This window comes from Mesoplodon bidens, assembly GCF_964165515.1.
Source record: "Mesoplodon bidens genome assembly, chromosome: 12".
Lineage (NCBI taxonomy): Eukaryota > Metazoa > Chordata > Mammalia > Artiodactyla > Ziphiidae > Mesoplodon > Mesoplodon bidens.
In genome coordinates, this window is record NC_138168.1 from 83717908 (window position 1) to 83742733 (window position 24826).

Consider the following 24826-nt stretch of genomic DNA (forward strand, 5'->3'; position numbering starts at 1 on the left):
TTTTAGACGTGAAAACAAACACGCGAACGCCCGGTTGGCAAGGAGACGGAGGCACGAGGGGAAAGTGCAGGCTCCAGTTGCCCCACGCCGCCGCCGCGCTCCGGGCGCCTGCGGCGCCGCCCAAGCCCCCGGCCCGGGGCCGCCGGTGCCCGCGAGGGTGCGCCCGGGCGGGCGCAGGGCCCGGCGGGCGGGCGGCGGCAGCAGCGGCCGCCGCGGCCCGGGCTGAGTCCAGTCCGCGTTTTGCGAGTGCGCGCGAGTAATCAGAGAGAAGTGGATAATAGTTGCTCGGGCTCGCTCGGCTCCCTCTCATGCCATGCTGGGCCCGATAGGCTCAGTCAGTCGTGTATTTACCCATATCCGGGTTAGAGAGGAAAAGAGAAAAGTTTCATTTAAACCTGAACTAAAAACTTTCACCATGAAATCACACAGCGAGAACAGGCCCAGACCGTAAGGCGTGACTCCCGGTTCGGCTCCGGCGGGGCCTGTGGAGGGGGAGGGGGCTCGCTCGATTCCCGTCGGGGCGTGTGGATGCGCACAGGAGGGGCTGCTGACTAAAAAGTGGGTTTTATTGTCTCCCCCCCCGCCCCCCGCCCGGCCTCGCCACGCCGCGGCGATCATGGCCGCGCGGGCAGCAGCGGCGGCGGCGGCGGCGGCGGCGCGGGCGCGGGCTGGCAGCGGCGAGCGACGGGCGCCCCCCGGGCCGCGGCCGGCGCCCGGGGCCCGGGACCTGGAGGCGGGGGCGCGCGGCGCGGCGGCGGCGGTGGCGGCACCGGGACCCATGCCGGGGGGCGGCGGCGACGGCAGCGGCCTGAATAACGTGCACCACCACCCCCCGCACCCCCGTCACGAACTGAACATGGCCCATAACGCGAGCGCGGCGGCCACCGCCGCCGCCGCCAGCGCTAACAGCGCCAAGAGCGGCGGCTCCGAGGCGGCTCTCAAGGAGGGTGGAAGCGCCGCCGCGCTGTCCTCCTCCTCCTCCTCCTCCGCGGCGGCGTCCTCCTCTTCCTCCTCGGCGGGCCCGGGCTCGGCCATGGAGACGGGGCTGCTCCCCAACCACAAACTGAAAACCGTTGGCGAAGCCCCCGCCGCACCGCCCCACCAGCAGCACCACCACCACCACCATGCCCACCACCTGCACCACCATGCCCACCACCTCCACCGCCACCACCACGCACTACAACAGCAGCTAAGCCAGTTCCAGCAGCAGCAGCAGCAGCGGCAGCAGCATCCCATTTCCAACAACAGTCTCAGCGGCGCGGGCAGTGGCACGGCTCAGCCCGGTCCCGACATGGAGCAGCCGCAACATGGAGGGGCCAAGGACAGTGCCGGGGGCAGCCAGGCCGACCCCCCGGGCCAGCCTCTGCTGAGCAAGCCGGGCGACGAGGACGACGCGCCGCCCAAGATGGGGGAGCCGGCGGGCGGCCGCTACGAGCAGCCGGGCCTGGGCGCCCTGGGCGCGCAGCAGCAGCAGCCGGTCGCCGTGCCCGGGGGCGTCGGCGGCGTCGGCGGCGGCGTCGGCGGCGGTGGCGGCGGCGGCCCGGCGGCCGTCTCGGAGTTTAATAATTACTATGGCAGCGCTGCCCCAGCTAGCGGCGGCCCCGGCGGCCGCGCTGGGCCTTGCTTTGATCAACATGGCGGACAACAAAGCCCCGGGATGGGGATGATGCACTCCGCCTCAGCTGCCGCCGGAGCCCCCAACAGCATGGACCCCCTGCAGAACTCCCACGAAGGGTACCCCAACAGCCAGTACAACCATTATCCGGGCTACAGCCGGCCCAGCGCGGGCGGCGGCGGCGGCGGCGGCGGCGGCGGAGGAGGAGGAGGAGGCAGCGGAGGAGGAGGAGGAGGAGGAGGAGGAGCAGGAGCGGGAGCTGTGGCGGCGGCGGCCGCGGCGGCGGCGGCAGCAGCAGCAGGAGGCGGCGGCGGCGGCGGCGGCGGCTATGGGGGCTCGTCCTCGGGGTACGGGGTGCTGAGCTCCCCCCGGCAGCAGGGCGGCGGCATGATGATGGGCCCCGGGGGCGGCGGGGCCGCGAGCCTCAGCAAGGCGGCCGCCGGCGCGGCGGCGGGGGGCTTCCAGCGCTTCGCCGGGCAGAACCAGCACCCGTCGGGGGCCACCCCGACCCTCAACCAGCTGCTCACCTCGCCCAGCCCCATGATGAGGAGCTACGGCGGCAGCTACCCGGACTACAGCAGCCCCAGCGCGCCGCCGCCGCCGCCGCCGTCGCAGCCCCAGTCCCAGGCGGCGGCAGCGGGGGCGGCGGCGGGCGGCCAGCAGGCGGCCGCGGGCATGGGCTTGGGCAAGGACATGGGCGCCCAGTACGCCGCTGCCAGCCCGGCCTGGGCGGCCGCGCAACAAAGGAGCCACCCGGCGATGAGCCCCGGCACCCCCGGCCCGACCATGGGCAGATCCCAGGTAACCCCCGCGCCGGCCGGGCCTGCTTCCGCCGCGGCGGCCTCGCCGCGCGCCGCGAGCCCTAGTTTCTTTCTTTCCGCGTACTTTTTCTGCGTCTTCTGCCGGGGGAGGCGGGGGCGAGGCGCCCAAAGCCATTTTAACTCGCGGCTGCCTCCCTCCGAGGCCGGGCGGCGCACAGGGTCGGACTGCGCGGCGCGGGGGCCGGGGCCTGGGGAGGGGGTCTCTCAGAGGCCCGGGACGCGCGCCGCGATTGCCGGTCGCCGGGCACCCGCCTCGCCACCCCGCCCCGGGCGCCGAGCCGCGCGTGCGGGAGTCGGGGCCCGCGCCGCGGGGAAGCCGTGTGGGCGCTGGGGACCGTTCTGGCAGCTCTTTCAACAAAATAGGCGCTCCCGGCCAGTAGGGTCTGGGGAGGAATATTGACCCCCTCGTCTCGGTTAGCGCCAACAATGAGCGAGAACTGGGAAAAGAATGAGGAACTTTGTCCTCCCTCCGGCCACACTGCGTTGCCTCTTAGCTCACAAGGTGAAGGAAGAAAAAATAGGTTAGCTTTGTGGCAGCCTGGTGTGTGTTTCGTAGTTGTGCCTAGCCATTCGGGGATATTCGATGCGGGCTTTGAGTTTGTGCGTTTAGTAGCAGCAGTAGTACCCACATTTACAACGATGTGGAGCTCAAAAAATCCAAAAATATATCGATCCATTCCTAAGAATAGCCGGGAAATCCATTATTTGGCTTGCAGGCTCCTTGAAAGGAGTCACCTTCAACAGATAGGCTGTGTTAAAGGAACACATTCCGGTTGAATTGAACTTATTTTGATCGTGGATTAGGCGTACATTTTATTCAGCGAACCCAGGGAAGTAGCAGACCAGTGCAAATTGATCTTTTTGGATCGAATTTATTTGGATTTTTAATTTCCTGTCACCCAAGTCTTGCAGCGTTGTTAGGAAGTGTCCTGCACTCTTGCTGTTTCTTGCTCGTAGGCTGAGCCTAAAGACTTGACTTGATCTCCTTTGCAAGGTTTGGAATTTGAATTGTGGAGGTAAACTGGCTGTAATAGTCTCCAGACAGCTGCCTCTGAGTTGACATCTAATCTGCCATCTGATTGGCTCCCCTCTCACCATTGGGCATTTAGCACTGCTGATGTAAATAGAAGTGCTGAGCAGTACAGTCACAAAAATTCTTGCCACAAATAATAACTGAGCTCTATTACAAGCAGATGTAAGGTTGAATATTATTTAAAGCTTAAATTATTATACATCATAGTTATTAATAAGAGGATTAAATACATGAAAATATTATGCTGGTGTCCAGGATTGGGCATTTACAAAATTCAGCTCCTTGACAGTCTCAGCATGGCCATTCACTTCAATTGTAGGGTGAGGATATGGCAATTCAAAAATAATTAAACCAAGAATTTTACTAATTTTTGGATTTGTAAAGCTTTTATAAAAGTATCCTTTATGGATTAAACCATGGAAAAAATTTGAATTATGTCATCACATGTGGTTTAATGTAAAATTAAAATTTATAGCATTAAAAATGTCAAGATTCTGATATCCAACAATCTTTTAGTAGCATTTAATTAGCTTTATAACAAGATTAAATCTATATTTCTAGTAAGTTGTGTTTTAACAATTCTGATTGTTTTAAGCTGTTGGTGGATGAGGAGTTTTAGTTAGAATTGACATTATGTTTAAGAAAACATGAAGTGAGGAAACTATATAATAATTTTTGCAGACAACAGTTAGTTAAAAGGGAAGAAATGGATGTTCTTGTGAAATTTGAAAAACCATTTTACATTTGCTTCTGCTTTGGAAGCAAGTGCCCCAGGAATCTTTTTTTCCCCCTTGATTATTTTGCTAGGTTAGGTAATGTGAACCTTATTTGAACTGCTCACACAATGTTTTAGGGAAACTATATTACATGCAAGTTGTGCTGGGTATGTTTCTTCCAAATAATTTTTCTTTCATAGACATTACAATTTTTTAACTTGCATAGCATTAAAATATGTTAGAAAGGAATAATGGCGGTTGTAATATATATTTTTACTCAGCTCATTTATTTTAGGAAGGTGTATTTTAATAATAACCATATCTTAGATGAGAGACCTGTCAGAGTGAATGCAGTACTGAATTTAACAGATAATCATGTGAATCCCAGGCTGAGGACGTTGGTGTCCACTCCTTTCTAATCTTTAGTTAGTGGAATTTTACTTTCAATAATAATATGTTTTCCTATTCTTCATAGAAAACTTGGAATTTCAATTTTTATTTTTTGATTTGTACAGGTAAAAACATAGAAAAACCTTGTGTAAATAAACCCATGTAATTTTAAAAAGATTTGCTTTGTCAACTTCCTTTTAAAGGGACAGTTTAGAATTCACATCTCTGTAAACTAGAAACCAGGATGATAGAGGCAGATGTAGGTCGGTGTTGCTTTATGGTACTTTTTCGTAATGGAACCAATTATTTTAAGTATTTTGTTTTCTTGGAATGAGAGTGAATCCATTATGTCCTCAGTATGACCCTTGGGAATAGCTTTTTTATTTTTGAGGGGGAAGAAAAATGATGGGCATGTGACCTAGATTCACAGATTTCTTTTAGGTACCTTACCGTTTAACATGTGGAATGTGTCTCTTTTTTATATTTTTTATTTTTGGAAGGCTGGTATTATTTAATATTTGTTGTGACAGTTATCCTAAGGAACAGTCGTTTGTCCAGAATATTAAATTACTACATAACTATAGGTCATGAAATACTATTAAATTTTCTTGTGGCTTTTAACACATTTAGTTTCATTTTTGATTTTAGGAATGGTTTACATTGGGTGGCAAATGTTTTTGTAATTGAGAATAAAACGTGCGTATATTGTAACGGGAGGGTCTTTTTAGAAAGTGAAATAAGGCATTTTACGATACAGTTTGTTAGTGGGTTTCTGTGAGATAAAGTATTCAGATAAAGCAATCTCAAAAGAAATACTGAGGTCTGCTCAGGTAACTAAGATTTTATGATGTCCACATTTGTGCTGAATTTCATTAATGCTATTTTAACTTTAGTTTTATATAATGTAATACAATGTAATTTTTAAAAAAGGTTTATCTACCATTAAAAGAAAAGTGATTAGCTGACTTACAAAGCAGGAAGTTACAGGCTGGTTCCTGATTACCTTAAGATTTGTATAAGGTACATTGCAGCACTCCCCACTTTCCCCGCTCAGTGCAGTCTTACCCTATGTGATATGTTAAATCTTGTAAACAAATATTTGTGGCCTAAATTGATACATTTTGCCTAGGTATGGCTGGCCAGCTGCTCCATTGTCAGAAGTGGAATTGACAACTGTGTTTCATAGAAAAGGTTTACCATTTAAAAAACAAAGAAAATATAACAAAAATGTCTATAGTTGTCTGATTTTCTGTATTATTTGGAATGAAATTATGCATAGCTTAAAGTTGTTTTCATTGGCGATCTTGATTTCTGTGTACTTACTTTTGGCAATTTGTTGTTGTTTTTTAATGGCAACTACTCTGTAAGACAGCTATCACTTAAATTTACATTTATATTAACACAAAATCGATAAGTATATTCCAGGGAGCAACATATTCTTACCTTGCATCTATGATGAGAAACCCTATTCCCTCTTTTTTCTATGGTTTTGTTTTTTATCTATATTTAGGAATGAATTTTTGGCAAAGCTTTTTATACTTGTTCCATTTTTCCCATGCCATGTTGTATCAGAAGTATTAGAATTGTGTTGTGGATATGGAAATATTCCAAATCACACTTAGACACTTGTAGTAATGAACAAGCCTCTAAATATCGTTTTCTTTCATTAGAACTAAGAGAGTAACATCTTCACTCTGGTATAAAAATAGTATTAACTCTGGCTTGAGAACCGATTTAAAAAATGTAAGACAATGTAGAGGAAGTCTCTTAATATAAAACTCACTTGGTAGTTTTATTAGACACAGACACATTTTAAAGAAAACAGGTGTAACAGAATGTGGTTGAATTTTCAGTTCTATTTCTTATTAATGGACTTTATTACTTTATAATTTGGAGGAGGGTTTATCTAAAACAATGACTTCTGATGTAATAGGAACTTACTTATTTCCCTAGGATAAATACCAGTGTGACAGGCAAATCAAAAAGATGATCATTTCATTTATTTAACCCCATCCTCTCCTAGGAAGAAAGTAGTTTCGTTTAAAGTTTTTGGGGGTTCTATGAAATTGTGCTACTTATGTTGAAAACTGACTTGGAAATGTAAATTTTGGATGTATTGGCATAGGAAAATATATTAGCTTTTTGCCTAGTGTCCTAAATTGAGAGGTTTTTCTGCCTACTCTACAGGAGACTGACACTGCTCAGTTAATGGATCTGTGTGCTTTGATCCATATTTGAGGAAAAGGAACTAGAATTTCACTTGTGTCACTTTCATTTTGGGCTGTGTGTAGATGTATAAATTTGAGTCTTATATTTGTGTTTGAAAGAACTCTTGTGTGTTACTTAAAACAACAGATTTATGGAGGCTCAAAATGAGTATTAATAAAACTCAAGTTCCATGAATATTTTTGCAATATTTAGATTTTCAAAATGGATATTACAAAAATTTATGACATTTTACAATCTTCTTTATACTTAAGGATCACATCCACGTCCTAGGCCTTGTTGGAATTGGGTAGATTTTGATCATCTGCCTTTTCAGAGGTGTCCTTTCTTTATCAGGATATCGGTGCAGATTCTCCGTGGCTATGTAAAGGAGAGTCGCACAGTTGCTGTGTATGCATGCTTGAGGCAGAGGAATCCCAGGTCCTAGTTCCCTGTAGTGTTGGGGGAAACTACCAGGCAAAACTGCTCATCCACCAAGGGTATATTTATGTAGATGTAGAACTATTACACAGTATTGCTTTTTCCAGTTTGGAGGCTGTTTATGTAAGACTTAAGTGGCCCTTTTTGGTTTAATTGAGTGGTTGAGTGAATTAATTTTGATCTAAAATCTTGGTATATGTTAGTGACTTTTTCTCTTAGAAATCTGATGAAAAGAAAATGACTTAGGTATAATTAATTACCTAAGTATCATTTATTGTCCACTTATTTTGCTTTATGCTATTGGAGTGAATGGAATTGTTGATATATGTGTACAATAGTTTTACCAATTCACGTTAATTGAATGACTGAGTGAATTTATCAAAGTAAAATATGTGTTTCCACAGTAAATTTTCAATAAATATGTTCTATTTTCAAAGTCTTTAACTTGGAGTAATTCTAAGAAAACTGTTTCCTTAGATTTAGTTAATTGAATAGGAAGGATCCAGTAGCCGTTTTTTTTAAAACCACTTCTGAATGGGTCAATGCCAAGGATATTAGAAGGCTACTGAGTTTGACAGGTGAACTAATGATGAAATTGATTTGTTTCTTGAATGATATTTATTGCTAGGAAAGAGACGAAAACCTTAAAATCTTGAGCATATCTGATTTACCCATAGACTCTCTTATTTTTGGTAGATGGCAGCAGGTCTGGGGTACATCTGTCACAGCAAGACAGTGCTTTTGCATTGAACTAGATTTGGCCTCTTTAATTACGTTCTGTAGGATGCACTTCTCAGTGTCTCCTTGGGCCTTGATGAAAGATGAAACTTGAGAATCAGACGAGAAGTCATTCCTTATTAGGTGACTCTGGAAGAGAAGCCATATTTGATGAAATCCAGGAGAAAATTCTAGGCCATGTTTTTTTTTTTCCTTCTGTATGGGATGCTAAAAAAGTTATATATATGTGTATTGTTTTGATTGTGGCAAAATATACATAACATAAAATTTACCAGTTTAGGTGTAAAGCTCAGTGGCGTTAAGTACATGCGTATTGTTGCGCACCCCATCCATTTCCAGGACATTTTCATCCTCCCAAGTTGAAATTAAAAAAAAAAAAAATGTTTTTCTTCCCTTTCTTCATGTCAGAATTTAAAATCGTTAGTTATTAACATGTAAGTAAAATAAGCTTATTTTTATAACCATTAATCTTGCCACTTCATAGTTTATGAGTAAATCCTTCCTCAGAGGAACACTAATGGTGGTTTTGGTTTGTTTTGTTTTTAGTTCATTACTTCCAATTCTAACTTTAGGTTCGTCTTCCCAGGTTTTGTCAATTTGGAAATGTACATTGTGTAGGTTAGTTGTTTCATTGTCAGTTATGTCATTAACAGCTGAAAAGCAGCTTTTTGAAGGCTTTCTGTTTAAAGGTTTGAGGTACTTTGTTGAGAGAAGTCTGGGACTTTGTTAAATAATAGGATATGGAAATGAACTGTTAGCATGATCATTTTCCCCTTATTTCTCATCTTTTGCATTTTTAGCCTCTTTTAAAAATTATTGGTTTTATCTTTCTACTATTAGTGGAAATCAATTGTAAGGATAATTTTTTTAAGAAGTGTATTTTAAGTTTTGGGGCATCTCACCCTCCCAACCCAGAGCAAACAACCAATCCACGTGACGCTCTGTCCTTTTTCATAGCGTTCTGTGCCCCAAATGTATGCTTCCCCCCTCATGTTTTTAAGTTGTAGTCCTCTGCAAAACTGCAAAAGTTCTTTGCAGGTGGAAAAATTCCTCAATTAAGATGATTGGTCTCTTAATTAAATTTTCGAGGCAGCTGCAAAGGGGTACTTCTTGGAATCTGGTTAGTCCTTCTCGTGAACAGGCTTTTTGTGTGTAAAATACTGGGATCGTAGTTTAGTTACTATTGATGCTGATATGCAGCCACATCGTTATATGACCAGTTATGTATTTAACGCCAGATTCCATAGAGGGCACGGAGAAAATGAACTGTGATTTAAGAGCTTGGGCCGGGAAGCAACAATTACTTCTTAAGGCGTAAACATTTAGCATTTGTGTATGCTGTGAGGTGTATGTTAGGTAAATATCTACTCCAGACTATCAACTGGCAACTAGTTATTGAGCACCCATTTTCTTAATCAGCCGTGTGCCAGACCCAGATGATAGCCAGGGTGTGGGGATCATTGCTGCTCCTGTGTGCAGTTCAGGCCAGAGACATCCTGCCAAAGCCTGCTCTCCCGGTGCCGGGGCTTGGTATGTTTGGCATGGTCGTTGACTTAGAACTGGCTCATTTAAACAAAGTGCAAACAGCAACCATGTGGGTCAGCAGTCTTCTTGGGTAGGGGAGTAGATTTTGGCAAAACAAATAATTGTAGATTGTTGTGATATAGTTGAGGTGAGCTAGTGACTCTTCTATTGCTACCAATCAATTGCTGGCTTGGTGCCAGAGCAAAATAGAGATCTACTACAGAAAAGGATAACTACAAGAAGGAAAATGTGATCTCTTGGAAATTTATGTAGAGTGGTTCTTTTTCTTTTTCTCAGTTTTCTACATTATACAGGCTCTTGGGAAAAAAGTTAAAACAGTCTGCTCAGATTTAGGAAGATACTTAGATTGCTAGGGTATTTTTGGTAACTGTTTCAATAATGTATGCTGGCTGAGGAGTAAATTCAGCTACTGCTCTGGGTCCTGAAATAAACCTTTCAGAAAGCAAGGCATTGGTGATTAGTGGAGGATGTTCCAGAATTCTTAGTATCTCCTGTTTCTTTTTGTGATGAGTATCTGCGAAATGAAACCACTCACCATACTTCATAGTCTAATTTTGAAATGCTTGGTAATTCTAGAATTTGTCTAGAATTTGGCATATAATTTCTGAAATTGTAAGAAGCAAATTTTAAGATTCAGTGACCATGTCTTTATATATACAAGCTATAAACCCATTTTACTATCCTTTAACGTATCTGTTTCCTGTTTGTATTCTTAATAATAAGTTTACCCAGTGAATTATAACTGACCTTGGAAATGGAAATGTAAAACACTGCTACTGCTGAGTAAGTATCTTTCTGAAGAAGCAAATTCCTAAGGGAGCTGACATGCTTGTTGTATATTAGTTTATTTCTGTGATTATGAGGATTTATGAGAGAATATGAATATATTGCCAGGTTTCCTGATGTAAGGGAAAGATTGTGGGCTTGGAGTTGGGCAGACCTTTTGATTGATTTGTAAGCTTCAGTGCTCATTTTCTCTGAGACCTGGCATGGGCCCAGCTTTCTTATCTGTACTGTGGCCTGCTGGGCGGGGTTGTCACTGAGGTCATCTCTGTAAATCCTGTAGCATCCTTACGTGGCACCTCTTCTTTCCCCACCTGTCTATCCACTGGTGTAGTGAAGTGGGCCTGGGTTCTTGTTCTCTGCCTGGCCCTGCTGCGCTTCAGGGTGTGGTTGAGGACAAGTCCCTGCCTCCATCGGATAGTGACCCCTGGTCCCTCCCAGCTGCAGAATTCTGTGCAGCTTTGAATTTAAAAGAAAATATACTGCCTAATCAGTTATGCACCACTGAATATCTTATTAAACTACACTAGATCCCAGACATGTTCAGAGAATATCAACTGAGACCTGTGCAGATGTATAGATTTTGTGAATTCCACTGTAATTTCCCTCAGAAATGTAGTTATGTACTGATTGGGACTCTTATAAACAGTTACATGGATTGGTTTTGGTTTACCAATAGAGCCTATGGGGGACTGATGCCATAGGAACTAAGCCACTGGCCCATTCAGTATTCCATCCTATATATTAGTAAGTTCTGTTCTCGGGCCAAGAGTCATTCCTTTCTTCGGCCTCTTGGACCTTTCCACTTTCATGATCTGCAAAAACGACTGGCTTTTTAGGGGAAGTACTTTTTGCAAAGGAACAAAGTTTAAAAACTTTAAAAAATAGGCTTCTTTGAGCTTCTGGGTGGTAGACTTTGGTCTCTCATTAGTTAAGTAACTTGCTTCTGTATCTGCTTCAACTTCACTGAATATATGGTTCAGATTTGGTCCTTAGCAAGATTATAATTTACTCTATATATCATGGAAGTTTAGGTCTGCTCTCAAACTGGCAAAACAGGGAATGTAAAACCTGAGAATGCCAAGGGCTTGTCTCAAATATGTAGAGAAGAACAGTTTTTCTTTTTTATGCTAAGATTTTAAAAGTATCAGGGACAAAATTTAATTCTTTTATGAACAAATACTTACTGAGCGCCACTTGGTGCTAAGATACAAAGAGTACATATAACATATGATCCGTAATTTTCCCTGTTGAATTATCATAGACTCCTGGTGTTTTTACAAAGTGGAAACTAAAATGAATGGCTACATTATTTCTTCTGCAGTTCTCTGCAGAAAGATTGTATCCATCAAAGTGCATCATCTAACAATCTGAAGAGTAGATGATAATGTATCTAAACTGAAAATTTCCGGATGAGTGTTATTATACATTTCACTAGTTTATGTGGAAGGTCAGTGTACTTGAAGGTTGTTCTTAGGTGCTGTGACATTGATGAGAAAGTGATCTTAATTTGGATTTTATTTTGGGTATCATACAGTGATTTTTCTCCTAAAAAATGACTTTATAATATCAGTATCATGAAGGATTTAAAATTCAGTTCATTTACCTTCACTGTATTGAACAGCCTTCGAAATGTCAGGGCTTTGGGACTATAGATTTATGTCAGTGTAGCGAGACCTGGAGCATCAGGCAGATGTTTGTGGAGAGCCTACTGTGTGCTTGGCCATTTGTTGGATGATGGATCCCTTGATGAGAAGTCCTGCCCTTTGACTAATTGACGGTGCAGAGACTAAGGACAGGTAGGCATGCTGCACGATACAGTGTAAACAGTTTAGGTGGGACAAGTTTAGATGTAGGAGGGACACCTCACAGAGACCGGGGTGGGGTAGGAGTAGGAAGACTGTGTAGTTCAGCAGGTGGAATAAGCTAAGACCTGGCTGAGGAGCAGAAGTTGACCACGTGAAGAGGCTTGGGGATTAAAGCAAGGGCAAAGGCAAGAGCTGAAGGTGTGCAGGTTAGAGAACCTGAAGGCTGGGCATTTACTACCTGTGTGACCCTGGGCAAGTCGCTTCCCCACTCTGAGGTTTGTAGCTTCCTCATTTCAAAGGGCTGGGAAAGAATACTTAACTCATGGAATTCTTGTGAGAAGTAGATTTGATAAAGTACTGGTATACTACCTGGCAAGGAAAGGGATGTGTGATAAGGAATTGAAATGAGTTAGGTGTGATTCTGTATTAGTTTAATTTAACAAGTTAATTTAACAGCCTATTAGTCTTTCCTCTCAGAACAAATAGGTTAATATTCAAAGCTTATTTCGAATCCAGACAGTGTCAGTTTTTATTGCCTGGTATGTCTTTATCTTGCCAGGTGTTTAGGAAAAGTTATGGAGCAATTTATCACATTTCTAAAATGTCTCCTGTGTTTTCCAATTTTTTTTAACAGTCATGTTTTTTAACTGGTAAGGAAAAATAAATTCAGAAGATCGATAATTAGAACATTTAATTTCACCACCATCAACAAACATTTAGTGACCTTGGTGTAGTGACCTACAGGGACACGGTATTAGATAAAAAGATATCCAGAGAATATTGGAAAATTGTTAAACATCGTGGCGTTCATTGTTTAGCGTAGAGGAATATTCTTAGATTGCTAAGTGAATATTGGCAATTAAAATAAATATAGGCAGTTTGTGGGATATTTTTATTTTACTTACTGTTCCACTTAATTAGAAATATGGATTGAATAACTCTGACCTCATAAGCAATCTAAAATTTGAGTTGAAGGAAATTGGTGGTAGGCAGACAGTTTGCAAGTTGATGAAATGGATCTTTTGCTTCCAATTAATTTTTGCCGTATACTAAACAAGCAGTTTATTACTGTTAACTGCTGAAAGTTTTTAAAATTGTAGTAATGTTTGTTACGATGTTGCTGGGTTTGAAACCCATCCTTTTCCCCCACTCTTGGTGCCAACTCCCTTTCACTTCATTTGTCTGGATAAAGACAACTCAGGAAATGCCATGCCACCAGCAGGCAGAGGCGTGCTTCATGAACGGCTTGGTTTCTCCCCTGGTATCCATTATGTGTGGCAAGACTATCCTTTCTCCTCCATTGAGATGTCTGTCAGAAGTATGAGCACTTTAAAGCACGAGTGCTTTACTTTTATTCAACCATTCATTAGTGAAAATAGGATGTGAAAAGCAATTTTGTGTTTTGTCTTTTACCGGGCATTAAGTTCCTGTAATTTTCCATATTGCTGTATTATTAGTGAAGAGAGAGAGGGGAATGGAGGGAGAAGATGAATTTTATTTAAGACAGTTATACTCAGATAACTTGAAGGAATGTGCTTTTTTAGTGTAAATACCTTTTCTTGGTGTTTCACGGTTCTTTGAAAAACTAATGCAAAAAAGTTGTAATCAGCTATTAAGATATTTGAGCCAACTGGTTGTCAGTACGTTGAAGTTTTATTCTCGGTGGATCTAGAAATTTCATATAAACGCATTTTGTGAAGAGGGAGATGTGCTATAGCCTGGCTAAACTGATCGAGCTGAAATCTGAATTTGATTTGCATATTGTGGTATTTTTTAGGGACTCTCAAAGTTTCGCACATGCAATAAACTAGGTAGTGTGTATGGCATCACATGATCAAAATATTTTTCCCCTTGCTGCTGCCAGAAGCTATCTATTGCTTTTCAACAATCTTACTTGTTGGGCATCATGCCAAGATGTTTAAGACAACCCCTTACGTGAGCTGTTCCATTCTTAACTTCTTGGAAGTGCCGTGACCTTCACATATGTAGATTAGCCATGTGCTCTGTGAATTGAAACTTGCTGCCTCAGGAAGAAAGGGTTTTTCTTTTTATTCCACTGGGAATTTGACAGCCATTCATCCCTGACCTGGGCAGAGGTAATGCAAGGAAATTGGATTCAAATGGAACGTGGACAGATAACGCAGAGAGGCAGGCAAGCTTACCTCCTTGTCGGGGATGAAACTGTCTGGTGTGGATAATGTGTTGATGTGAAGGATCTGAGAAGCAATAGGTACACGGGGCGGGGGCGACGGGGTAGGGAGAGAGAAATCAGTGTAGGAGTTCCGGAACAATGTCCTTTTAAGAAAGGAAAGCGTCATTATGGGCATTTGTAATTAGTTTTGACTCCACTCTTTGTCTCCTAACCTAAATTTTTGAAATCTTTTTTGCATTTTTGTTCATTCCTTAATACTACTCGAGAATTAAATAATTTTAATACTGTGGGCGAGCATGGGCTTAAATACATTTAATTTTAGCCTTTCAAAAGTAGAAGTCACTGAAGGGTCGGGGAGATGAATGTATCACCCGTGTCTGGAGGAATCAGCGTGTTTGTCTGTGCGTTACTGAGAGTCCTTACTCAGTTTTGTAATGATTAATAAAAGTAATGAACAGTGAATTGGGGGATTTTTATGAGACAAAACGAGACTCAAAGAATGTTTGCCTTTGCTCTGTTAGTCAACATACTTGAAATTAAAGTACAGTTCAGTCTGAATAATAGTTGTGACACTTGATTAGGTTGTTGTGATAGAGTGTTGAGAAGGGAAGTTCTTATAAGAATCCTGCAACGGAAGTGGCACTCCAGCCAGTTTCTTAGAAGGAGGGGATGATGAGGGCAGTCTGAAATTTATGAGCGCCTTTGTGTGGCTTTCAGAGCCCAGCCTTCCCTGTGTGCATTAGGGCTTGTGAAATATTATGGGTCAGAGCACCCGTTACGGGCTCTGTGGGAGGCCTTGTTGGTGCCCAGCTCTCTCTGCGGGGTGCAGAAGAGGACGTCTGTGTGGGGAACATGCTTAATGGATACAGTAGACTAAGAGGGAAGGAAAATTATCCTTACCTTGAGGACGACTTGTTTCTTTACCACATGAGGATTAACAGAAAAATTGGAAAAAGTACCTGGTCACGATCATGCAGAACATGGGGCCTCTCCTGGATTTCTGGTAACGTAGCAGACGTTAGGAGTGATGGTCCATAGGTGGCAGGACTGATGTCTGACCGACATCTTTACGTGAAGTTGGGAAGATGGAGCAGCAGGTGCACCCGCAAAATTACGGTAATTCAAGTGTGGAGGTGAGGAGGAATGGCCCGCCCCCCGAAGACAGAGTAATTCTGCCATTGGAGGAGGAGCAGGGCAGGCACGTGACTGAGGTCAGAGCGGAGAAGTGCGAGTGGCCTTCCTGGGGAGCGGCCAGCTGGGTGCAGACGAGGCAGGAAAATGGCAAGGTGGTAGTGAGTCAGCAGCCAAATCTTGAGTGATTTTTCCTTTTTTTTGCGGCACGCGGGCCTCACCGTTGTGGCCTCTCCCGTTGCGGAGCACAGGCTCCGGATGCGCAGGCTCAGCGGCCATGGCTCACGGGCCCAGCCGCTCCGCGGCATGTGGGATCCTCCCGGACCGGGGCACGAACCCGTGTCCCCCGCATCGGCAGGCGGACTCTCAACCACTGCGCCACCAGGGAAGCCCGATCTTTCCTTCTTTTAAAGGGTGACCTGTGTAAGACTGTAGCGTGGCGACACATGAAGCTCTTACAAATAAACTGCTTTCCATTCTCTGCCTCCCAAATAGAGGAATGCAGATTCAGAGAAAAATCTTTAGAAGAGTCCTAAATAATAGTGAGCTACTAAGATCACTCCTTTTACTGAACACGGACTCTGTGTGCCAGGCACTCTGCACGGAGTAATTGCAGCCCTCGCAGCAGTCTTGCCAGACAAGTGTCCCTATTTCCTAGACAAGTAAACTGGTAGAATTAAGAAAGTTCTTCAATACCCAGGGCTGTCTGATGCTCAAGCCTACATCCTCTCCGCTAAAGGAGTGGTTCTCAAACCTGGTTGCCTGTCAGATTCACCCAGGGAGGTGGGCAGGGTCCCCAGGCCCCTCCCCCAGGATTCAGATGCTCAGGCTGTGGAATGGCCTGTATGCCCACCTTTCTGCCACCCACAGAGGTCGTTGACAAGCTAGAGGTAAAGTTTAAATAAATAGACTTCGTGTAACCATTAAGACATGTAGAATTACATTCTTGTAATTGAGCTTTTGGTGTATTTTAGCCCCATAGTCATACCAGACAAAGGAGAGGAAAGAATCTGCTCTAAGGGCATGAAGTTGGCTATTGGATTTTTCTGGTAGTGTCACTGAACATTAATTTACATCCGCCTGTTGGGGGAAACTGTCCCATGATCTGGGTCACTGATTTGAGTTGTCAGGGGAGACTGTGAAGCAGTCTGTTGATGTTTCAAGAGGAGCACAGGTTCTCTTCTGTTTGGGGTTATTATTTGCATGTGGCTGTAACTGAAGTTTCTGGGATGGGGAGGCGATGGACCAGCATGTAGAACAGTGTCTACTAATATGTGCTTCATAAATATTTTTGGATGAGAGAATAGATGAATGTACTGGACAGCATCTCAAGGTCACTTGGTGTTAGGAGTCCAGAAATCTGTAAGTCCAAGAATGTAGAGGAGAGGACAAGTGGCAATCAGGGACCAGAAGATTGGAGAGAAGGGAGGATACGGGCAACTGGAAGAGAGAATTTCAGAGTGAAAAATCAGCAAAATAAAAGTGAATGTCATTATGTGCCCAGAGTGAACTCCTGTGGTGGTAAAAATTGTAGGACAAACCCCCAAATTAGCATATCTTAATCAGGGTGTTCATGTACAGTTAAAAGAACAAATGTAAGGCAGAAAAATCCTCTTAATTCTTTGGTGAGGTCATTTCATGACATTATAGTCACGATTATGTCCTTTTTTGCTGTTGCCACATGGCACTTCTGGAGTTGTCAGTGGTGTTGGGAAGATATGAAGGGCACTCCATCTCTGGAACTAGTCAGATTCCTCATTTTAATTTGCTGCCTACTTAGCTGAGGAACTTCTAGGCTGGCCAGGCCAAAGGATGTTGGGATGGGTCCTGAGACCCTTTTAGTCTTTTCTCTTGCTAATAATGTCTAGTGGTAAGGTACAGTACTGGGAAATTTCCCTTTTATGTCCCCACCTATTTTTCTCTTTTAAAATTTGTCCATCAAACCAAATCTCACAGCTTTGAAAAAGAAATCAGTTTGGCTCATAACCTTGTTTTAGACAAGTGATGCAAGTTAAATTCCACTTAACCAATGCTGCAGAAGTGTTTGAGCATTAGGAAAGTTCACAGTACTGGCTCTGTTCATGTCTGTTTCCTGGGTTTCGAGCTTGTGTTTTCCTCACCTCCTGCTCAATCCTAAATTTGAGGCTGAGAATATTTACAAATGACCTACCTCCACAATGCTGTTTTTAGCTTAGAATTAAATGAAGGCTTTCCTGTCTCTTGTTTCCTATTTTCTAATGATATTTGATTTCATTTTATTCTTTATAATAATATATCACTACTAGAGTAATCATGGATTTACAGTTTTTGAAGTTAATGCTGACTGTACCTAATCCATCTCAAGCAAATGAATTAACAGCCTATTTGTAGGAACCCACAGAAGGAAAAAAAACAAAGCAAAGCTGGTAGCCTGTTGTTTAGGCCTGTTGCCATGTGTTACAGGCACACCTTTTTTTCTAAGACCTGACCTTTAATTTTGTTTGGTTCTTCAGACTTCTGAAGGGATGGGTGCAGCCACATTTTAATCTTGTTTGTTATGATATAAGGTATGTCCTGCCTAGAAAGCTAACACCTGTCTACCTGTGCCAGTCCTTTCAGAGAATTTCTGCAGGAATGTATCATTCACCTAGTGCTATGGTTTTCAACAGTGCAGCCTTAACGTTCTGAAACAGCTGAGAAAGCCCTAAGAAAATACCTGTCAAAATGCTCATGAACTTAACTCTGTCAGAGAAGAATAAAGCCGTTGCCTCCTTTTTCAGGCTTAGATGATAGTTACTTTGCTCCCCGTGGTAACCTTCCTTTTGGCCATATTATAAGTACAAAGTGGAGAAGTTAGTCGAGCAGCTCTGGGGAGCAGGTTCGAAGTGAGGCACCCGTGGAAGCAGACAGGTGAGATGCCACAAGTTCTGCCAAAGCACAGGGAGGAAACCAGCTGTGCTGGCTGGTCCCTTGTGACCTCCTGAGGGAATCGGGGGAGAAGCAGGTCAAGCCTTACATGCCTTGCGTCTTTGAGGGCCTCGGACACCAGTCTGCAGGAGAGACAGCGAGTCAGTGATATGGGGACATTGACCCTGTGAAAGAAGAGTGGGAAGCCAGCGTTGGAGCAGGTGGAAGACCTGTTGATCGCCAGCTACTGTGCTACCTTATGTGCATACCTGACTCATTCGGCCAATAGCTATTGCTGTCTATCTAGGTACTGATATCTATTTAGCACCTCCTGTGTGACAGTAGTGTTAGGTGCTAGGGATAAAACAATGAATAAAACCCAGGCCCTGCTTTCACAGGGTCGACCTTCCAGTGAAATTTAATCCTAGAGATAGCGGAACCACGCATCTACAGCGCGGTGGTAGCTTTTATGGTAGGAAGACCAGCAGCGCAGGGGAGTGCAGAAGAATCGAACATTTTCATAGGAATGAGGCTATATAAGAATATATATAAAAACCAGTTTGTAAAGGAGCCATCGTGGTTACTTCTGTAGTCTCTTACAAATGCTTGGCACGCACCCCTTGTGTCACAGGGCAGTGATCAAACGCAGCATTTTCACTGTCAGTGGTTGAAATGGCCCAGGGCAGCCCCCGTGCTGTCTTCATTCCCTCCAAGCTGGGAGGAAGAGGTGGTGCAAACCCAGAGTTCTGGATGTGACTCCACAGGGGGAAATCACATGGGATGGTAACTTTTTGAAGGTGTTCAGTTGCTTTTGAATCATCCTGTATATTTAGTAACAGGCTGTGGTTTTGGACATGTTGGGTTTGAGATGTGTTCCAAACAGCTAAATGGAGATGCTTGTAGGGAGATAGAAAATAGGGATCTGGTGTAGAGGAGGGTGATCTGGGCCCGGTGTAGAGGAGGGTGATCTGGGCCCGGAATATAAATGTGGGTTCTCAGCATGGGGTGTCAGTTGAGAGCGGGGTTCATGAGATTGCCCTTGAGAGCACGTGTGTGAAGAGAGGGGTGCAAGGACTTTTAGGGGCATTAGCATTGAAGGAGTGAAAAGGAGCCAGCCAAAGAGTTGTAAAAGGAGGTGGAAAATGCGGGGCAAGCGCCACAGAAGCCACGGAGGACAGAGGTTTCTGGAAGAAAGACCTGCACAGCTGTGGTCAGCACTGAGGAATGGTTAGGTAAGAGTGGGAGCTGGCATCTGGGTCATTTGGTCATTGGTGGCCTTTGGAAGAGCAGTGAGGAAGGGGGCAAGCAGGAGGCTGAGGGGTGAATAGGAAATGAGAAAGAGGCTTCGAGATGGTTGGGAGACGGCTGGGGTTGTTTTGTTTGTTTAAAAATTGGAAAAAAATGTAACTGGAAGAGAGGTAGAGAAGTCTCATTTGCTGTGCTGCCTTCTTTGTGCCCAGGAGCTGTGCTGGGTGCTCCCAAAATGTCAGTTGACCTTTCTCCTCTCCCAGTGGACCGGGCACTGCTCTGCTGGGGACAGGAGGGCCATCCTCTTCCTTGTATCCCCAGTGCCCGATGCATCCCCACTGGCGAGACTCAATGTTTGCTTATTGAGGGCCAAACATGTTGCACAAGGCCTCGGATTTAATCCTTGCAACATGACTACGTGACAGGTTTTGCCATCCTCATTTTATAGATTCTAAGGAAACGTAGGATCAGAGTGGCACGTGTACTTTGACCAAGGGCATCAAGTGTTGGCCCAGGAGTTGAACCTGAGTCAAGTTCACGCGAAGGCCATGCTGCCCTGGTCTTTGTTAAGTGTGGAGGGTATTTCATTAGAGTTGTAGGCTGAGGGGAAGGAGCCAAGTTTTTATAAAGATTATTTACAGACATTTTCAGAAAATAAGTTTTGTGATATATTGAACTGCCAGTGTATTTTGGGTGCTTTTGCTACCTTTGGTAAGCTGGACTGTGAACATGAAGTAGTGAGTCAGGTGGTATGATGGAGACATCTTTGATGTGTGGAGAGACCTCTTAAAACAGAGGTGATTGCATTTGGGAAACTAGCTGTGGCTTTGGCAATCATCTTAGGCTAAGGCAGCGGTCAGAAGGAGTATAAGTTGTTCAACGTTTTCTCGTTATTCCCTCTGAAGACTTATGTTTGAGAGCTGGCATTCAGGATTGGCCACTAAAAATTCTGAGACAGTTTGCTCTGTGTGTGTAAGTTATTCTCTGATGCTAAAATTGTTACTGTAAGACAGGTATATGTTTTCTTCCACATACTTGTGACACCGTTTTTAAGTTACAACTCACATACACATCCCCTTTTGAGTATTACAGATGATAGGTCAGAGTCCCGCCTGGCGCCTAAAGCCTCAAAGGGAACCTCATTTGTTTTTCCATTGTACTGAAATATTAAGTATTGAATAATTAGTAACATATGCTTTGTTGAACAGTTACTAGGTGTCAAGCACTGTGCTAAGAACCATATATGCATTATCTATGAATTTGGTAGTATTATTGTATACATTTTACAAATGCGTAAACGAAGGCACAACCTAGATAAGCTTAAGGCACGTATCTAGGAAGTGGCAGAGGCTGAGCGCGAACCCGTACATCTGTCTCCATTGCCTTCTCAGATACTGTGCTGTCTGTATTTGCGCTCAGCAGTTACCGGCACGCGTAGATTTAGGTGAGTGGCCTGAATTTATATTTTGGAAGCTGTCATTTTTTTTTTTTTTTTTGCTGTATGCGGGCCTCTCACTGTTGTGGCCTCTCCCGTTGCGGAGCACAGGCTCCGGACGCGCAGGCCCAACGGCCATGGCTCACGGGCCCAACCGCTCCGCGGCATGTGGGATCTTCCCAGACCGGGGCACGAACCCGTGTCCCCTGCATCGGCAGGCGGACTCTCAACCACTGCGCCACCAGGGAAGCCCGGAAGCTGTCATTTTAGTAGCAATTATTTTCTTGCTTTTTGCATTCACATCGTTTGATATTCTATGAGGATATTGAAAAAGTTGATGAAGAAAGATACCTCCTTTCCATAGATCGGATATTATTTTGTTAGAGAGAGAGAGAGAAAATAGAGTCTTCCAAGAAGCCGCACAGTAAGTGGTAGGAGTCCCAGCCACCCGGTAAGACAGGAGGAGTTGTGTCCTTGGTGTCTGAGACCGGGACTCCCTCCTTTCCCTGTGGCGACATTTTTCTTATCCATGTCCCTTCTGCCCCACCAGTAAGGAAGCAGATTTGAACTCAAGTGTATTTCTTTTTTGATGAGAAGGTGAAGGGGATCTTTGTACTTGGTTTAGCTTTCATTACCATTCCCCCTTCCGAAAGAGGAAACTCAGCATCAGGATACATATCATGACTGGAGGATCTTTTTTCCAGCAGACAGCCTTTTTAGCATTAAAAGTACACTCTAGAACTGCTCTGTCCAGTTTGGTAGCCAGTAACCACATGTCGCTATTAAAATTAGTTAAAATTAAATAAAATTTAAAATTTAGTTCTGCAGTTGGACTAGTCACAAGTTAAGTGCTTAAAAGCAAATACAGCACAGAATAGAACATTGCAGAAAGTTTTATTGGCCACTGCTGCTCTAGAGACTGGTTGCATCTTGTAATTTTTAAAACAATGTAAACATATGATCACTGTGCACTGCTCTTAGTAAGTACAAAACGTGAGCTATTTGAATTTTGGATGGCTATAAATAGGAAAGGGTCTGCATAATCATTTTTGAAACTCTTTGTCATCAACAGTACAGATGTATTGTGATGATCCAAAATTAGAAGGAATAATGAAAAATCCGATGAAACAATATTATAAGAAAGAATTTCTTTCTCTGTTTTGGAGGGTTCTGCCCAGGCTTCTACCAGGTTTTCTGAGGGCCATAGGCACAGGGAGGGTGGCTGTGTCATCCACTGTTTTGTTTTTTTGCGGTACGCGGGCCTCTCACTGTTGTGGCCTCTCCCGCTGCGGAGCACAGGCTCCGGACGCGCAGGCTCAGCGGCCATGGCTCACGGGCCCAGCCGCTCCACGGCACGTGGGATCTTCCCGGACCGGGGCACGAACCCGTGTCCCCTGCATCGGCAGGCGGACTCCCAACCACTGCGCCACCAGGGAAACCCCATCCACTGTTTTTAATAGGAGAGAAGATGTTGCTGCTGTTTGTACCCAAGCATGCGGGAGGCTTTTAAACTTGATTTTGTTTTATATCCACTACAAATAAATGTAAGACTAGTTAGTGTTTTTTTCTTCTGCAACATTTGAAGGGAAGTACTTGATTTCTGTCTGTGTCGCACTTTCAACTTTAACCAGTGGCCTGGTAGTTGGAATAGGTTTTGCATTTCGCTGTGGAAAAAAATCACATTGCTTTCTCAAGGTTGACTGAAATGTTTTAACTCTTCATAGCAAATGAGGCGTGAAACAAATTGTCAAAAGGATGGAGACAAAATTATCGCAGTACCGAGTGTTTAACTGGCTGGTGATGCTCCACTGGGGTGTGAGCTGGGCAGATAAATGTGTAAACGGCACCTTTCTCTTTTTCTCCTACCCGATTTCTCACAGCTTGTCTTCACTAAAGGACCTAAATCTGTGTCAGAAAAATCACAGCCCTTCTGGGAGTGTTAGATTAGTGTTGCTAGGAGGAATAATTAAGAAGTACTATAGGCTATGGATTAGAAGAAATACACTTCCTGTTTGCAAACATTTTACTTCACATCATCATTAGATGAAGCAAAAATAAGTTTTTAGTGTCTCTGAAAGCTGGATTATATGTAAAGTATGTCAGTGGTTCTCTATGCCCATATACTTCGCTATTCATTTGTTGTGCATTGCTGTACTCAGAATAACACCCTTTTTAGGATTTAGGATTTTAGGATTTAGTTGTTTGAATAATAATGCTTGAACGGAAAGATAATGAAGTGTTTAAATCATGGACTTTTTACTTTTAGAATATCAAATGTTAGTTTAAGGAATGGCTAGAGGTTTAGTTTACTAGGGGGCACTTTATATTTTTGGCTACTCCATCCTTCACTTTGAAGCTCCTCTTTAGGTTCTTAGAATTTATTAAGAGATAGCAAATAGAAGGTTACAGCTCTCCTAGCCTACTGGGGCTTTTAATTTTGAACACAGATCATAGAATGGCTACAATAGATGTTTCATACAAAGCGTGAGGGGAGAAGTATTAAATTAACAGAAAGATCATGTATTGGCCTTGTTTTTCTGTGGCTAAGTGTAAGTTATTTTTATATTTTTAAGTATTTTTAGCATCTTATAAGCAAAGGGGTATATGAATATATGTATACATATATGTTCATGAGTATGTGTCTTACGTATATTTATGTATGTGTGTATGTATTTGATATTGGGTTGGCCAAAACGTTCGTTCGGTTAAGGAATACGTTGTTCAATAAAGTTCTTGGTGAAAATGAAAAAGGTCTCTTATTTTTTACTTGAAACCGGATGAAGTTTTTGGCCAACCCAGTATAACTACAAATATGGACAACAGTGAAAAGTATAATTCTATCACACTGGCACAGCTGATAGTACTTTGGCATCTTTCCCTCTGCTTGTTACTTCGATGGATATGTATTTGAGTACGACCACTATTTTCATCCTCTATTTTACTTACTGCCGTAGTAGTACATATATGTAAGGGGTATTATCAATTGATTACGCAGCTTCCAAGCCATGGTGTTTCCTTTTTATCAGGCTAATTCCAATATGCAGAGATGATTGAGTTTTTTTGCGTGTGATTTTGTCCATTTATTAAAAGTCTTTCAGTGAAGATGTAAAGGCCAGCATTTTATTTATGGAGTGTACTCCACCTTTATAAATTTATGTAATAGAAATGCATGTATATTTCCTGTGGGTTTTCACATATAGAGGAGTAGTAGGTCTTCAAAGATCGTAGTGGATGCAACTTACCTTTTCAAGAGGGAACCAAAATATTTTGCCTTCCCTTTGATTGACTTTCATCTTTGAGCTAACTAGCCGTCTGTCTGTCTGTCTGTCTATCTACCTGTTTATCTATATATACTGTCATCTGTCATCATCTTCATCCCTCTGTGTCATATCTGTCTCGTATTTACCTAGACTTACCTTTGCTTTTGTTTTTGCATTTCTTTATGACCTGTCCACCTCCCACATCAAGTGAATTCTCCGCTTGCTTTCACAGCGTGCTCTTTCTTGCTTTCATTTTGTCTTTTTCTTTTTTTTCCTTTTCCTTTTCTTGATCCAGTTCTTCCTGTCCCTTCTCATCTCCTCTCATTATAAGCTTCAAATTCCATATCCTGCCCTGAGTGAGCATTCATGTAAAATTTCTCCTGTGTCTGTTGTTACTTTTTGCCAATGTGTATTAAAGATCTGGCCCTTTTTATTTCTTAATGTCCCTGGTTTTTTTCCTCCTAAAACTGTAAATTTAAGGTTAGGCAATATTACAAATTGCCAATATTTATAAAGAGGCATGCAATTAGAACAAGAGTTTGACAAATGCAGACATCTTGCTAAAGTTCTGTACTCGCTGACCTTTTGACTGTTTAACCAATAATTGCATATTATAACT

General features: G+C 43.7%; 1 protein-coding gene across 7 annotated transcripts in view; it reads left to right on the forward strand.

Annotated features, from left to right (window-relative positions):
- Positions 1-616: 616 nt before the first annotated feature.
- The window catches only part of ARID1B (AT-rich interaction domain 1B), a gene marked incomplete at its 5' end in the record, with an annotated part of 416596 nt that continues 392386 nt past the window's right edge, over positions 617-24826 (forward strand). For all 7 annotated transcript variants that reach the window (XM_081251587.1, XM_081251591.1, XM_081251588.1 and 4 more), the window contains one exon: positions 617-2416. In XM_081251587.1, coding sequence (XP_081107713.1) covers positions 617-2416 — 1800 coding nt within the window. The remainder of the gene's footprint in view (positions 2417-24826) is intronic.